This window comes from Tupaia chinensis, unplaced genomic scaffold, assembly GCF_000334495.1.
Source record: "Tupaia chinensis unplaced genomic scaffold, TupChi_1.0 Scaffold144276_1, whole genome shotgun sequence".
NCBI lineage: Eukaryota > Metazoa > Chordata > Mammalia > Scandentia > Tupaiidae > Tupaia > Tupaia belangeri.
Window position 1 is genome coordinate 5,142,434 of NW_006204133.1, and position 16,211 is coordinate 5,158,644.

Here is a 16,211-nt window from a genome sequence, read left to right on the forward strand (position 1 = left end):
AGACAGAGAGAGACAGAGAGACAGAAAGTGAGAAATCAGCCCCCAGGGGGGATGGCCACACCACAATCTCTTCTCCTCCATTCTCCTCTCGGAATCTTGGGCACGCACGCACACGCGCCTGGTGTGAGTTTAAGCCACCAGGTCCAGGGATCGAACCACGGTCATCTACATGGGAGTCCAGCGACAGCCATTATGCCATCTGCTAGTCCCAACAAAATTTTTTCCCACTTAGCAAAATCCACCTAAAAATGGCAGAATATTTTCTGGCCCGAAATGTCAATCAGTTCTCCAAAGTCACCCTGAGAGCAGATCTGGAGCTCCAGGGAAGCCTCTGCTGAAGAGACACCTCCCCCCAGGAGGTGCCATGGGCCTGGTCTCAGCACCATGGTGGGTGTGAACTAGGGCAGTCTTCTGCCTTCCTTGTTCGAATCCAGAAATGGCGCTGAAGACCCAGGGGCATCCCTGCTCGTTATTTCCGCTGTGCATGGCCTTGGTTAATTATGGAAACTTTCTGGTCCTGGGTTTCCTCATCTGTAAAATGAAGACAGTACCACCTTCCTAGACTTGTGAGAATAAATAAGAAGACGCACACATCGGGGTTTTCACCTGCACAACTCTAGGAGCTGGACCCTGTGTACCTCTGGGGGTGATCCAGATCCTGGAGCCATTCCCTGAGTGCCGCAGCCCCAGTCCCTGCTGTGAGAATAAATAAGAAGACGTGCACATCGGGGTTTTCACCTGCACAACTTTAGGAGCTGGGCCCTGTCTACCTTTGGGGGTGACCCAAATACTGGAGCCATTCCCTGAGTGCCGCAGCCCCAGTCCCTGCATCAGCCTGGGCTCTCGGGAAGCCCTTGACTCTTGAGCGTGCCCAGCCGGGAGCAGGTGGGGCCAGGGCTGGGTAAATGCATGCCAAGACATCCATACATTCCCTGACAGCGCCTGTGTCAGAAACACCCTCTGATGATGGGACTCACCTGGGAACACTGGCCAGAGAGTAGCTGGCCTTGGTGCGGAAGGAGGCTGTCTTCTCATTTTGTAGAGTATTTCCCCAGCACAGGGACCCAAGAGCTGTGGGCTGGTGACAGTGAGAGGCACGCAGTGTGTGGGGTCTTCCAGAAGTCCATGGAAAGTGCCTATTATTTTTATAGATACATGGATTCTGTTTTATTTTACTGCACCAAAATAAACTTGTACTTCAATTCCTTTTTTTTCCCCAAACTTTTTGACATTCCCTCATTTGTCAGTTACTGAAGTGGACTCAAGCCCAGCCCTGCCTCTCGCAAGCTGTTTAGCCCTTCTGCAAGTTACTTCACCCCTTACCTCTGTTTCCTCATCCGTGCAATAGGGATAATAGTAGTTCCTGCCCCCTGCAGTTGTTTTAAGATTGAAATGAGTGTGGGCCAGCAGACGGCATAGTGGTTACATCGCTGGACTCCCACATGGCCGACGGCGGTTTGAGCCCTGGCCCCAGTGGCTTGAAACTCACACAGGGCATGTGTGCCCAAGATCCCAGAAGGAGAGTGGAAGAGAAAGGATTGTGGCATGGCCATCCCCCCTTGGGGGGCTGATTTCTCACTTTCTCTCTCTCTCTCTCTCTCTCTCTCTCTGGCGAGCATACTTGCCCTAAAGCAAAATCCTCTACCAAAAAGAAAGAAAGAAAGAAAGAAAGAAAGAAAGAAAGAAAGAAAGAAAGAAAGAAAGAAAGAAAGAAAAGAAAGAAAGAAAGAAAGGAAGGAAGAAAGGAAGGAATGTATAGATAAGGCCTTTGTGGTGATATTTGGTTTCCAGGAAGTGCCAGGTAGGTAGGGGTAGGCCGCTGTCACCATCTGGCTAACTTGTGTGTCCTCTTCTTGTCCCAGTGCCTAGCCCCTCCTGCAATGGCTTTGACAGCACCCTGTCGAGACCTTGCCGGGTGCCACTAGGGAAGGAAGTCTGCTTCATCGCCACCGTCCGTCTGGCAACACCGCAGTTTTTAAAGGTGAGTGCCAGGGGGCCACTCACTGCAGAGCTGCTCCAGTTCAGTTACATTTAATCAGCTGTCTTGATAGAAGAGAATAAGATGACAGGGAAGTGGTCACTAGCTTTGAAAATCTAAATGTCTGGCTCCCTTGCCTGGCACACACACCCCTCCGCTTCCCCCAGTTCCTGAGAGTTACCGTATCATGTTGGAGGCAGCATGGCTTGTGTTCAGCCCACAGAGCCGCCCTGAGAAAACTGTACATCTCCTTGCTTTTCGCACTGTGTTGACACTCAGGGCAGGCATGGGCGAGAACAGGGTGTCAGAGAGCGGAGGTTCATCTGCATTGTCTCATCTGGGATCGCTTTAACATCGATGGCATGAACGCGGAGCTAAATTAGGAATTCAAATTCAGAGGAAAAGCCATTTTCCACATGTTTACCACACTTCTAGATAATGGGAAGGGAGTGGCGTGACATTTTGGCTCCTAGGTATTTTTCTCCAGCTTGTGAAATAAATTTAGTCTCAGCTAATACTGAAATTAGCAGCAGATGGTGAGCTCCGGTCCAACAGGACGTGGAGACTTGCTCCAAACGGTTCTAGCTCCTGTTATCCCTTCCCCGTGCGCTGCTTGTGAACATCCTAGGGCGAGTAGCTGGCACCCCACGCAGCATTTCTTCCTTCCTTTCCACTACAGGAAATGTGCATAGTCGACGAACCTTTAGAGGAATTCACTTCGCGGCATAGCTTGGAATGGAAGTTTTTATTTTTGGATCACAGGTTTGTGAAAAGCACAAGGTATTTGGGTTGGATTCTTTTCAAGGGTCGTTTGCATGAGCCCTTAAAGGAGAAGGACTCCCAGAGTAGGAAAGGTCCTGCATGGCCCATGGGGAGGGGGACTCCCCTTCTTCCACGTTTGTGTCACTCACGAGATGGTCTGTGTTCTGGCCAGAGCCTCAGCTCAGAGGATGGTTCTCTCTCGGGGCCAGGAAGACGGGAGAAGATGAGAAAGAGACCAGTCATCTGATTTCTTCCAACGCCCTTTGACCCTGTTGCCCAATCCTCTCTTTCTTTTGTCACGTTACAGCTGAAGAACTAGAAATCTCCCTGCTTACCTTTAATTTGGTATTGCCTTTGGCATTGGGTTGACCCAGTATTCAGCTGCTGTTAATGATCAGTAGTGATAATGTCTAACAGTATCCAAGCCAGGTTATGCCAAAGGAATGGAGTGTTTAAATGTCAAAAATGTCCAACCCTTTGGGAAGCACAGCCTCTCTGGTTTTGACCATGGCATTTTTTCCTCCCCTTGTTCTTGGGAAACGAGGCCTCTATGCTGGTCGTAGAATGTGGAGACTGCACCCTCCGCCTCGAGAGACAGGGCCACTTCGGGGGGCCAGCAGCAGGCTCGCTCTCTGATGAAGCATTCGTTCCCTTCATCGCCTTGCAGAGCCCCGCCCATTATAGGATACCTGCCTTTCGAAGTGCTGGGGACCTCGGGCTACGACTACTACCACATCGACGACCTGGAGCTCCTGGCCAGGTGCCACCAGCACTGTGAGTACCACTCACAGTGGGCGCAGGGGCCTCGCACTCGCTCCACGGCAGGGCTCGGGGCCTCTGGGCGTCTGCTCCATACCCGGTTGCTTTTGGAAGTGGAGGACTTGGTCTTCTCTGAAACCATCTGAGGGCACAGTGGGCTTCCTTGTCTGCATTTGCCTGTGTCGGGTTTAAAACCCCAGCACCTTCTGAGGGTCATCTAGAGACACACTATTTAATGCTAATCAAGACAGTAAGGTGATGGACTGGCCTCATGGCCTCGTGATTAGGGGAGCCTGATCGACACAGCCAACCGCATGGTTTGAGTCCTGGGCCCAGTGGCTTGCAAAACACGTCAGGCGCAGGTACATGCATGCCCATAATTCCGACAAGATGAAGAGGTGGAGGAGAAGGGATTGAACTGTCACCGTGCCCCACTGGGGAAGTGCGTTCTCCCTCTGCTCTGTCTCTCTGATTCTCTCTGTCAAATGCACCCTCTGGCAAAGTTCAAAATAAATAAATAATAAAAGAAACTAGTGAGGCCCAGCCATGGTAGTGTGCACTGTGATGTCGCTACGCTGCTGACCAAAGCCACACGGGAAGCCTGTACCATTTCCCCCCAAAGGCAGGCCAAGTGGTATCCTGTGTCCCTCTGAAAGCTGAGCACAGTGGTGCGTACCTGTAGTCTCAGCTATGGGGAAGACTGGAGGAGGAGGGTGACATGGAGAGACCCTGTCTAGAAAGAAGGAAGGGAGGGCGGAAGGGAAAGTAAGGCAATGCAAGGAATTTGAAGTGATACAATACATTTCAAAGACAAAATACTGAATTCATGCAACCCTTCTTTAGCCAGCAGGCATGATTGGTCGCCGGCAGGCCAGACACTGAGTTAGGACAGAAATAAAGAGGACCAGCATCTGCTTGCTGCCCTGGAGGGCCAGGTCCACAGGGAAAGCCAGAAATGGGTGACTTAGTAGGATGGTGTTGGTACCTTAAAGGGGAAGTGCACGGGGTGCTGGGGGCGGGGGTGGGGGATCAGGGAGACCTGTCCCACAGCTGGGGAGGGATCAGTGAAGGTTCTCTGCACCCCCGAGGGAAACATGCTGACGTAAGGGTTGGGGCTCCTGGTGTAGGCAGCTTGCCCAGGAGCTCCCTTAGTGAGAGGAATCAAGAGCGAGCCACCTAAGGGAAAAATGGAGGAGACCGGATGTGGCATGACCACGCTCCGTTAGAGGGTGCTTCCTCCCCCCTCGCTCTCCCTACCTGTCACCTTCTGGTGAGTGCACGAGGCTCTAGAAGAATTTTCGACTTCCCTGGAACTGTATAGTCAATGCCAACGTAGGTCTGAAAGGAGCTTTTTTTTTGAGAGATTTTCACTGTAGGGCGTGTGCGCTCGCCAGACAGACAGAGAGAGAGACATAGAGACAGAAAGCGAGAAATCACCCCCCAGGGGGGATGGTCACGCCGCAATCCCTTCTCCTCCATTCTCCTCTCCGGATCTTGGTCACGCACGCACACGCGCCTGGCGTGGTTTAAGCCACAGGGTCCGGGACACGAACCACGGTCGACTACGTGGGAGTCCAGTGACATAGCCATTACGCTAACTGCTGGTTCCCTGAAAGGAGCTTTTGTAGTAATGTTGTCCTCTGGATCCTGATACATTGCCTTTTAATAGAGGCCTCGTCTCAGTACTGTCTGGAACTTTCTCTTTATGCTGCTCTTGTTTAGCAAGAACAGGCTTAAGCTCCATCTGAGCAGGCTATGAGAATGCACAGCTAATCTTTACCTTACCTAAGCGTTCACCCTTGCTGGGGCCAGACAGCAATGCAGCAGTAAAACAGGCTGCTGCGTGGGAAGGCTGCGGCGTCACCTCCGGAGACCACTCTGGGGACACGTGCATGTGTTTGCATGCTCACAACCTAGGGCTGGCTGGAGAAGGGGTGGATGGTGGTGTGAAGACACTGTTGAGGTCCTGTCCCTCTTTTCTGTCACTCATGAAAGAAACAAACTTAATACTTTAACTCCTTGTTCCTTAGGAATGTGTCCCGAGGGCCAGCTGCTAGGTACCAAAGTAGCTGCTAGCCTTGCAGAGCCTCAGCCTCCCCCACGGGGGCCTGAATCAGAGTATCCATTTTAACAAGATCCCCAAGTGATTTGCAGGCACATTAAAATGCTAGAAGCACAAAGGCTATAAACCTTTAGCTGCTTCCATTCCCCTAACAGACAGAAAGGTGCTCAGGTTGGAGAATTTCATTCGGCATCTGAAAGACGTGCCCGTGGCATGGCACGGCATGGTGTGAAGTGGGCAGGACATTCCCGTTCCGCTCAGCCCTCGCCTCTCCTCTTCAGCATTTGGATCCTCTACAACAGTGGCTTCTTCTATAGCCATAAGGTTCCTGGTTAAGATTTCTCTTACCTATTTGCATACAGAGGAGGTGCTAAATTTCAGGCACAGGTGGTAATACCAAAATTTTCTTTCTTGACCCATCACATACCTTTCCACCAGGCACAGGTTGATCAGCTCAGTTTCCATTCTGTTCTGGACTCCCCTAGAGAAGCCGCCAGCAGACATAACCCACAGGGGACTCCAGACAGCTCTGCAGCAGGGGGACAACCAGGGTGGAGGCGTCTGTACTAAGCTCTCTTTATTATCGAATTGTGCAGACTGAGTTTGAGCTGCCACCTGACAGCCGCAGAACCCATCCAGAGCTTGTAGCTGTCAGGTCTGTTTTCCTCCAGTTCTCTCAGTGTCTGGAAGCTCTTCCCTGTGCGAGGCTCCTGCAGTTCCAAAGCCAGCTCCACCTGCCGTGGGAAGATGAGCACCAGGAAAACCTGGGCCTCTTTTTAATTAAGTCTTCAATTTGGAAATCTGCCTGCATCCACCCTTATTTGAGGATCTGTGAGCTGTGGAGCATCTGGGAAAGTTCGTGCATCGTTTGTGCAAAGTTTGTGCTTAAGAATTCATTATAGTTTGCTATCAGCCTGATAGTCACTTAAAATACCAGGCAGTGTGCTGCTGGTTGGTGATGCAGCGTGAAACACAAGGCTGTGGGAGACTGACCCACACAGGAAGGACCCAGGTTCACTTCCAGAGGCCTCCCTGAGTCCTCCAGGCACATGCATGCTTGTGATTTGGAGCTGGCCGAAGCTGGGGGTAGACTGTGGTGTCAAGACCCTGGTGGAGATGCTGTCTTTCTGTCTGTCTGTCTCTCTCTCTCTCTGTCTCTCACACTCATAAAAGAAAGAAAGAAACTTTTAAAAATGAGCACCAGGAAAACCTGGGCCTCTTTTTAATTAAGTCTTCAATTTGGGGAACCAGCAGTTAGCGTAATGGCTATGTCACTGGACTCCCACGTGGTCGACCGCGGTTCACGTCCCAGACCCGGTGGCGTAAAACTCACGCCGGGCGCATGTGTGTGCGTGCCCAAGATCCTGAGAAGAGAATGAAGGAGAAGGGATTGCAGCGTGGCCATCTCCCCTGGGGGGTGATTTCTTGCTTTCTGTCTCTATGTCTCTGTCTGTCTGGAGAGAGCACACGCCCTATAGCAAAAAAATCTCTCCAAGAAAAATAAATAACTGGCAGCTTACTTTCTCATTTTCCCTTTCTCTCTGTCTCTGGTCAATTAAAAAATAAATAATGGTTGGGCCCAGCAGTTGGCGTAATGGCTATGTCGCTGGACTCCCATGTAGTTGACCGTGGCTTAATTCATGCCAAGTGCATGTGCATGCATGCCCAAGATCCCGAGAGGAGAATGGAGGAGAAGGGATTGCGGCGTAGCCATCCCCCCTGGGGGGTGATTTCTCACTTTCTGTCTCTCTCTCTCTCTCTGTCTTTCTGGTGAGTGCACGCACCCTATAGCAAAAACTTCCCCAAAATAAATAAATAATGGTAGCAAATAAAATTAAGGAAATAAATTGTTCTTTTAAAGAAATACAGTGCAACTAGAGGTGCACTTTGGGGTACTGTCATGTTGAAAGCTTCTATTTTAGCACTAACTCTTAGGGGGGAAAAGCATTTCAGGTTGACTTTGTTACATGCAGAATCCACTCTCGACCCGCAGTGATGCAGTTTGGCAAAGGGAAGTCGTGTTGCTACCGGTTCCTGACCAAAGGCCAGCAGTGGATCTGGCTGCAGACCCACTACTACATCACCTACCACCAGTGGAACTCCAAGCCCGAGTTCATCGTGTGCACGCACTCGGTGGTCAGGTACGCGCGGGCGGTGGGGCCTGGCTGCAGCCTTGCAGTGCCTGGGAGTGCCGTGTGAGGCCCCTAGCCCCTGAGGCAGGTCAGCTGCCCCCTCTGCACGTCCAGGTTGCTAAGTATCTGCACCCAGAGCTCAGGGGCCTTCTGGGTAGGCACACACCCCTCCCCGTTCTCTTCTCCCAGGGCTAAGACTTCTTTCAAGTTTTCAATCTGACACCTTGAAAGCCTCTTGAACTCTTGCAGGCTGGCAGGGTCTTACTTAATAAGTTACTGCTTCACTGACCTACTTACATATTTTCCCCTCCTCTCTAGCCATCCCCCAGCCTGCCCTTGTCGCTGTGGGAGAAGAAAATTAAAATTTCACCTCTAAATAACTCAGACACAAACTCCCCTTTATTTTTAATGCTTTAGAAACCCCTGCTGGCAACTGAGGCAGGGCTGTGAAAAAGAGCCACGCTACTGGTGGGAGAGGCTTCTGGCAGGTCCTGGAGAGGCCCAGGCAGTCCTCAGCATGGGTGGGTGAGCAGGGCTTCACGGGGAGGTGGCACGTCCAGCCGTTCGCTGACACATCCTGAATGCAGTCGCCCTCCCAGAGGTGAAGCAGCTCACCCTCTCCACCCACCCCCCGCACGCAGTCACACACACACTGTAGACACTTGAAGAACATCAGCCCGTGCTGAGCAGAATCTCGAGAAGAGCGAATAACCAAGGGTTAGGTGGACTGTGTGTGTATACATGTACGTGGCAGATGGTGTAGACCTGCACGTGTGTCTATACCCACGCACAGTCCAAGCTGATCACTCTTCTTTAGTCTGCGGGGCACAAGGCAGAGGAGAAGCCCTCTGCTCCTTGGACAGTGACCCGCTCCCACGTACTTACATGTCGTGCCGCTGCACTCAGAGACTGGGTCTCCGATTCCCTGCCCACCGGATGCTCCAGTGGTGTCTGACTGGCCAGCGCCCCCACACCACCCAGCTGGACCTTTGCCAGAGGGCCCCTTTGTGCCCAGGCAGGCTGGGCACCATCAGCACCTTGATCTTCGGGCCTACCTCGACCCTGCCTTGCCTCTCCATCCTCCACCCCACCCCCAGGTGATCAAAGGGCACGCTCAGAGCGTAGTGAGCAGAGTGAACCTGTGGGAGACAAGCAGCCCAGAGGCCCAAGGCCCTCAGCCGGCCTGCGTCTCCACTGTGCACCGCCGTGTCGGATCCACTCACCCAGGCTTTGAACAAGTGGGCCATGGGCTGGAAATGGGATGGCTAAGAAGAATTTGTGTCATGCTTCCATACGCGTGGTCCAGACTGAGCAGGTTTCAGGAATACTTCTAATTACTTAAAGGCAGAAATGTGCCCCATAGATGAAAATGTATTTTTAAAGACTTATATTTGGAGATTTCAGGGGGAGGGAGGAGAACAGTAATGGAGGAGAGAAGAAAAACATCCTGGCAATGAGGTTATGTTGAATGTAATATCAGAAATCACTCCAGTGGAGTTGAGGGAGCAAATGGAACTCGTTCTCTCAAACAAGGGATAGACCAGGCTCTTCTGTGTAGACTATTCTGGGAGCAGGTATTACGTAAGGAACCCTGTGTGTCTCCCAAACCCATTTTGGTGTTTCATTCTGGAATGTTCCACCTCCACTGTGGTTTCTTCATTTGCTGAATAGTTACGCAGATGTTCGAGTGGAGAGGAGGCAGGAGCTGGCTTTGGAAGACCCACCATCCGAGGCCATCCACCCCTCAGCACTAAAGGTATGTGCCTCCCTGCCAGATGGGCAAAGATAACATGGGTTAGGTAGAACCTTCTGTGAAGTGTCATCATAAAAACAGTAATAATGGGACCAGCAGTTAGCGTAATGGCTATGTCGCTGGACTCCCACGTAGTCGACCGTGGTTCAAGTCCCGGACCCGGTGGCTTAAAACTCATGCCGGGCATGCCTCCGTGTGTGCCCAAGATCCCAAGAGGAGAATGGAGGAGAAGGGATTGCAGCATGGCCATCCCCCCTAGGCAGTGATTTCTTGCTTTCTACCTCTCTGTCTTTCTCCATCTTTCTGATGAGCGCACACACCCTATAGCAAAAACCTCTAAAAAAAAAAAAACAGTAATAATAACAACAGAGCCACTTGTATCTATTGAGAACTCTACTCTGGTAGTGTTCAAAGCGGTTCGGGGTATTTTCTTATTTACCTGATGACCTCTGTGTGGAGTAGGTCCCAATGTTGGCCTTGCTCTTCAGATAAAGCACTGGGGCATGCAGAGAAGTTAGCCATGGGGCCAGGCAATGGCACGACAAGCAACGCCATGCTGGACCCATATGGGAGGGTCCCAAGTTCACGTACAGATGCCTCCCTGAACACACGCTTGGCACACGCACACATGCCGTGATCTAGGCGGGCTGAGACTAAGGATGGATCTTGGTATGAAGACCCTGTTGGGGGTCTGCCTCTGTGTGGGTGTGTGAAGAAATTAATAAATAATTTTTAAAAAGAGCTATGCCTCTGAGGGTGCTGAGGGTTAAAACTCATGGAGCTGGATTGAAAACAGCCTCTGGACGCAAAAGTATGGCTTTTTAAACTTTCCAAGAATAGCTGCCATATGTCCACTTCCCATCTCTCCTGCTGATCAAAAGCTGGAGCCATCAAGTCACTCCATAATCCTGCCCAGGCGTGGAGTAGCTTGAGCGCCCCATCCTGGCATCAGCTTCAGTGCTGCTGCCCTGCCCAGGACTCGGGCACTCTATGCAGCTTCATGGCATCAGCGAGACGCACTTCCCACCTCCGTGTCTGGGGATCTCGGCAGCCATGTTGGAGCCTGCCCTATCTACTTAGGAAAGCATTTTGCTCTACAAAGTCTGTTAGCTCCTTCCTTCCCCACTCCTGAGCTCTCTGGTCCCCTCTGGCCAGGCTTCTCCTAGACTCTGCTCCTGGTTTGTCAGTCAACACAAGGGAACCTAGAAAACTCTGCAAGTAGACCAGAGCCCTGTTCCTCAAAAATCACTCTCCCAGCAGGCACAGATGTCATGAGAAAAGAAAGCGAGAAAGCTAGTAAGGGAGGGAGTGTGTATTTCATCAAAGCTGAGAAGCTATCAGCCAGAAGATCCACCTTTATCTCCCACTAAGTGTTTCCTACTAAGAAAGACAAGATGCCAGGGCCAGCAGGTGGATGGTGGTTAAGGCTCTGGACTCCCATGTGGACAAGCATGATTCGAGTCCTGGGCCTGGCAGCTTGAAACTCACACCGGGCACATGTGCATGCGTGCCCAAAATCCCAAGAAGAGAGTGGAGGAGAAGGGATTGTGGCATTCCCTTTCCTCTGTCTCTCCCACGAGCACACATACCCCATAGTAAGATTCTCTCAAAATAAAGAAAGAAGATGCTACCAAACAATCTGTGAGAAGGGTTTCCTCCATCCATTGAAGGGCACATTCCAACCTCAGATAGCTTAAAACGCTCTTAGACTCAATGAAGTCTAAGTTCCAGTGTGCCAGGGGACCTGGAACCTAGAGCCTCTGGCCAGAGGCTGGTGTGGCATGATGACTCAGCCTTTCAGCCTGTCTGTGATCAGACGAGAGCATCTCTTATTACCCAGAACAAGCTGGGAGAAAGGAGAAATCACCTCTAAAGATTGCAGAGCAGTGGTCGGCGGCTTCGCAGCCTCCCGACTGACACGCTACATGGCAAAGTGCTCTACAGTGATTCATCACCAGCATGCCAACACGACACAGCTGTCACTGTGCATGGAAGGGTTTAGTACCTGGCTCCGTCACGTAATACATCATGTGTCAGGTCAGAGCACAGAATTAAGCTGCTAATAGGCACATGCTAGACACGCCATATATCAGGATCGATGAACTGGCATAACGTGTTATCATCCAATCGGAAATTCATCATGGAGGGCCTGACCCTTGGGGAATCCTGGAGCTCTGTGGAATGTCTTTTCGTAAAAATGCACATGTATACACACACAAATACAATCTCAGATGCCTGGGTAAGAACGCCTTTTACAGTAAAAACTCTAGGGCAGTGCTTTTCAGACAATCTGTGGTAATGGACTAATTGGGTTTGTTTCACTTTTGAAGTTTATTCATTTCTCCCAGGAGCAAGAGAGACAGAGACAGAGACACAGCACCTCCAGTGGAATCCTGACGGCACGGTCCACTCGCAGCCTCAGCCAGCCCTGAATCATGGGCACATATGGGCCCGGCATGCTCAGGGAGGTCTCTGGACACAAACCTGGAACTTTCCACTTTCCTTTCCTTTAGCCCTGCCAAGCATTGCCTTTCACCACTGCGCTCTGCCCAACCCCAAGTTCGTTTGTTTAAATGACTGGTTTTCATGAGAGTTCGTTAAATGAGAGACACATTTTTTTAAGTTTATATGTTCATAAGCAAGAGAGGCAGAAGGCAGGCAGCCCCCTGCTGCCATGACCCGTCGCAGCCTCAGCCAGTCCAGATCACGGGCTCATGTGTGGCTAGTGCTCTCAGAGTGGTCTCTGGGCCCAAAGCTAGAACCCACCCACCTAGGTAAACCTCACAGAGCTTCGTTCTTACCCACCGCACTTTACTGCTGCACCATTTGCCAGCTAGCAACACACTGTGTGTGTGTGCGTGTGTGTGTGTGTGTGTTTTAGAGGTTTTGCCATAGGGCACGTGTGCTTGCTGGAGAGAGACAGAGACTGTGAGAGGGAAAGTGTGAAATCGCCCCCCAGGGGAGATGACCATGCCGCAGTCCTTTCCCCTCCATTCTCCTGCTAGGATCTCGGGCACGCACATGTGCCTGGCATGATTTTCAAGCCACTGGGTTCAAAACTCAATCTACAGTCAGCCATGTGGGAGTCCAGCAACGTAACCACTCTTCCCTCTGCCGGCCTCTACAGTTATTTTTTCATTTCAAACATTTCCCACACTTAGGTCTCTGCTGAGCAGCACTATTTCACAAATGGCTGTGGTGGGCCAGAGGGGGCATAGTGGTTAAAACGCTGGACTTATACATGGTCAACCATGGTTCAAGTCCCAGCCTCAGTGGCTTGAAACTCATGCTGCATGCATGTGTGTACATGCCAAAATCCTGAGAGGAGAATGGAAGAGAAAGGATTGCAGTGTGGCCATCCTCTGGGGGGTGATTTCTCACTTTCTGTCTCTCCAGTTGAACACACCTGCCCTATAGCAACAATCTCAATAAAAACAAAAAGGCCATGCATGGTTCAGCGACCCCAGTTCCCAGTTTGCAGGACTAAGCAATACCGTGGTTGAGCAAAGTCTCAACGCCAGCCACTGCCACAGCACATCCAGCCACGTGCTGAGGTTCTGTTTGCAACAAAGGCATGCAGCTCCTGTGTCCATCTCTCAGCCCCACCTGCACACAGTGTCCTCCGCTGCAGCCATGACTCGAAAGACAGAATAGCCACGTAGACTCACGCATGGGCCTTTGTACCCGAGACTACAGGTCACAGAGCCTGTGATGGCCCAGTGGATGCCGGCAATTTCTAGCCTTCTTTTTTTTCTTTTTAAAATATATTTATTTATTTTACGGGAGAGACTAGCATCGTCAATAGGATCTCACACCACAGTCCCCAACCTCAGCCGTCCCCAACCTCAGCCTTCCCAGCCAGCCAGCCAGCATCCTGGTACACATACCCACCATGGACAGGTCAGCCTGGGAACCGAACCCCAGCCTTCCACAAGGCTTCCAGCATCACCGAACGTTACCCTGCCACTGCCCCCACAGCGTCCCTCATTTAGTCCTAGGTAGGACTCGGGCTCAGGAGACTGATCGCTGTGTTTCTTCTTTAGCTGAAAAGCGATCACGACCCACATTTTCCTGTGCCTGCGACACCTCAGCCACGGCAGCGTGGGGGCGTCGGCATCAGACGTCCCGTTGGTTTGTCACCACGCTACATTTGAGGCAGAGTCATCCTGGGAGCCAGGATCAGTTAGGACAGAGGCCAGAAGAGAGGAGCCCACGGGCCCCTGGCCCATCCTGCATTCCAGGGCCCTGAGGCTACAAGAATAAGTTATGGGAGGGAGCCTAGGTGGCGCCCCGAGAGGCCTTGGTTTCATCGGCTGTGTTAACACTAGAGCACCAACAGCTTCCTTATTTCTAGAACCTGACCCCGCCCCTCATCTCAGAAAGCCAACATTGTGGGTGGTAAAGTGTCATATTAAGGGAAAAAATCCACTGCAAAGGCAGGGGTGAAATTCTGAAAAATCAAAATAGGCCTCACCACCGTATAATACATTGCTCAGACGCTGCCCTACAAGCCTGGACCTCAGACAGGACCCAGGTTTGTTTCCTGACCCTTCGTAAAGGGCAGGTGCTGAGTCGTGTGCCTGTGGTCCCTGCAGCGCAGGAGGCTGAACCAGGAGGGCTGCAAGCTCAAGGCTGACCTGAGACGGAGCAAGGCCCTGTACGGAAGAGAGCGGGCATGATATGTGCTCCCCTAGGCTCAGCTGGGGCTGAGGAAGGAGGTCCTGACGTGGTTGGACCCTGCACTTCAGAAAGAAAATCGGCCCAGGCAGGTGGTGCAGTCCATAGCATACAGACTGCAGTGTGGGAAGCTGTATGACCTTCCAGGGTTCAGATCCCAAGGTCAGCCTAACAGTATTCTAGGTGCATGCAGATCTGAGGACCTGGAGGGCCGGGGAGAGGGGGTCGTGGTGTGACAAGACTCTATTGAGGGTGCTTCTCTAATGTGCATCTGTTCTCTATCATGCATTTTTAAAAGAAAATCAAAATAAAAGGTAAGGGGGACCAGCAGGTGGCACAGTGGTCAAGGCACTAGGCTCCTAATTGGTTGACTGTGATTTAAGTCCTGGACCCAGCAGCTTGAAAATCAGTCCAGGTGTATGTGCATGCATGCCCCAAATCCCACAGGGTGAATGGATAAGGGATTGCCATGTGGCCATCCACCCTAGAGGATGATTTCTCATTTTTCCTCTCACTGTTTATCTCTGCCTCTCTCTGACAAGCACACAGGCCCTATGGTAAAAACCTTAAAAATAAAATTTTAAGCTAAAAGAATTAACATTAGGTCTTAGAAAAGCCATGATATATTTTTACGTAGAAAAACAGAAAAATACCTCATGACTTTTCCGACAGCCCAGTAACTACTGCTAATGGTCTACAAGCCTCTTGATACCTTTTAGATTACATAAATGTATACCTTCCACCAAGGTATATTTAGAATTGTCCCCAGACAGGTACAGAATTTGTCTCCACAATTCCCATTTTTTTCTCTATGATAAAATTCAAGTCATATCACTTATTCATTCACATCACCTTTTTTCCTTTAATGAGAGTGACACACACGTGCATTAGAGAGAGACGTGCCCTTGACAGGGCTCATTATGCCATGATCCCTTCCCTGGCCCTGTGGGTCCTCAGAATCCTGGGCGCTTGTGTGCCCCGGTGTTGTTTTCAGGCCAGCCTGGGGATCCAAGCCCGTGGCTGCCACCTGGTTTCCAGCCTCGCAGGGCACGTGCACACCCCAGCTGGCAGCCCTTGGGCCTGTGCCCATCGTCCTGATGCCAAAACATGGACTCTGCGTGTGTGTGTTTCAGGACAAGGGCTCAAGCCTGGAACCTCAGCCGCACTTCAATGCACTTGACGTGGGCGCCTCAGGCCTTACCACCACTCACTCGCCGTCAGCGTCCTCAAGGAGTTCCCACAAATCCTCGCCCACAGCCATGTCAGAACCCAACTGTGAGTGCCCTTCCATGGAGGGGAAGTGGGTGAGGGGCCCCTCAGGCAACTCAGAGCAGACGGTGCTTAGGAAGCAGGAGTTGCCAGGCCGTGACCTCCTTGTTTCCTTTCCGGCTAACTTCCTGCCTCCTGGCCACCTCCCATGCTCTGGGATCCCCACCGCAGTGCCAAGCAGAGCCGTAAAGCAGGTGGCACGCAGGTCAGATAACTTGGCTACTTTTAGAACCTCTGGAGATGGGGCCAGTAGTGGGCGGTAGGGGTTATTTGTGGTGTGTTCCACCTGCTCCCAGGCTGGGTTTCTGTGGCTAAGCCACTTGGGTTCAGGACAGACTTCCTTCGTCAGAGACTCCAACCAAACTCTGGTGGTGTCAGGTTCACTGTTGTCCTTGTTCCCTGTTTTGATAAGAAAGATGCTAATGAGACCAACAGATGGCATCATGGTTATGTCACTGGACTCCCACGTAGTCAACCGTGGTTCAAGTCCCGGACACAGTGGCTTAAAACTTACACCATACACCAGGCATGTGTGCATACATGCTCAAACTCCTGAGAGGAGAATGGAGAAAAGAAAAGGAAAAAAGCTAGTATGTATGAGAGGACATTAAAAAGCTGTGGAAAAATAGAATTGAAGCACAACTTTAATCACGTGCAAAAACACTTGCAGTCTACGCATGGTTCCTCACGTGACACCCTTCCCCCGAACTTTCGAAGCCCCCTCGTGTACCAGGAGCGTAATTAATTGCTTCCTTACAGCCACTCCGACCAAGCTGACGGCAGAGGCCAGCACCACAGCTTTGCCCAGATCGGCCACCC

The 16,211-nt window shown here is 51.3% G+C and overlaps 1 protein-coding gene across 1 annotated transcript in view; it reads left to right on the forward strand.

The window, feature by feature from the left end:
* The window catches only part of NPAS2 (neuronal PAS domain protein 2), a gene marked incomplete in the record, with an annotated part of 111,510 nt that overhangs the window by 66,080 nt on the left and 29,219 nt on the right, over window positions 1–16,211 (forward strand). The window contains 6 exon segments of the mRNA XM_014583397.2: window positions 1,863–1,981; window positions 2,658–2,740; window positions 3,408–3,514; window positions 7,555–7,702; window positions 9,365–9,449; window positions 15,257–15,398. Coding sequence (XP_014438883.1) covers window positions 1,863–1,981; window positions 2,658–2,740; window positions 3,408–3,514; window positions 7,555–7,702; window positions 9,365–9,449; window positions 15,257–15,398 — 684 coding nt within the window.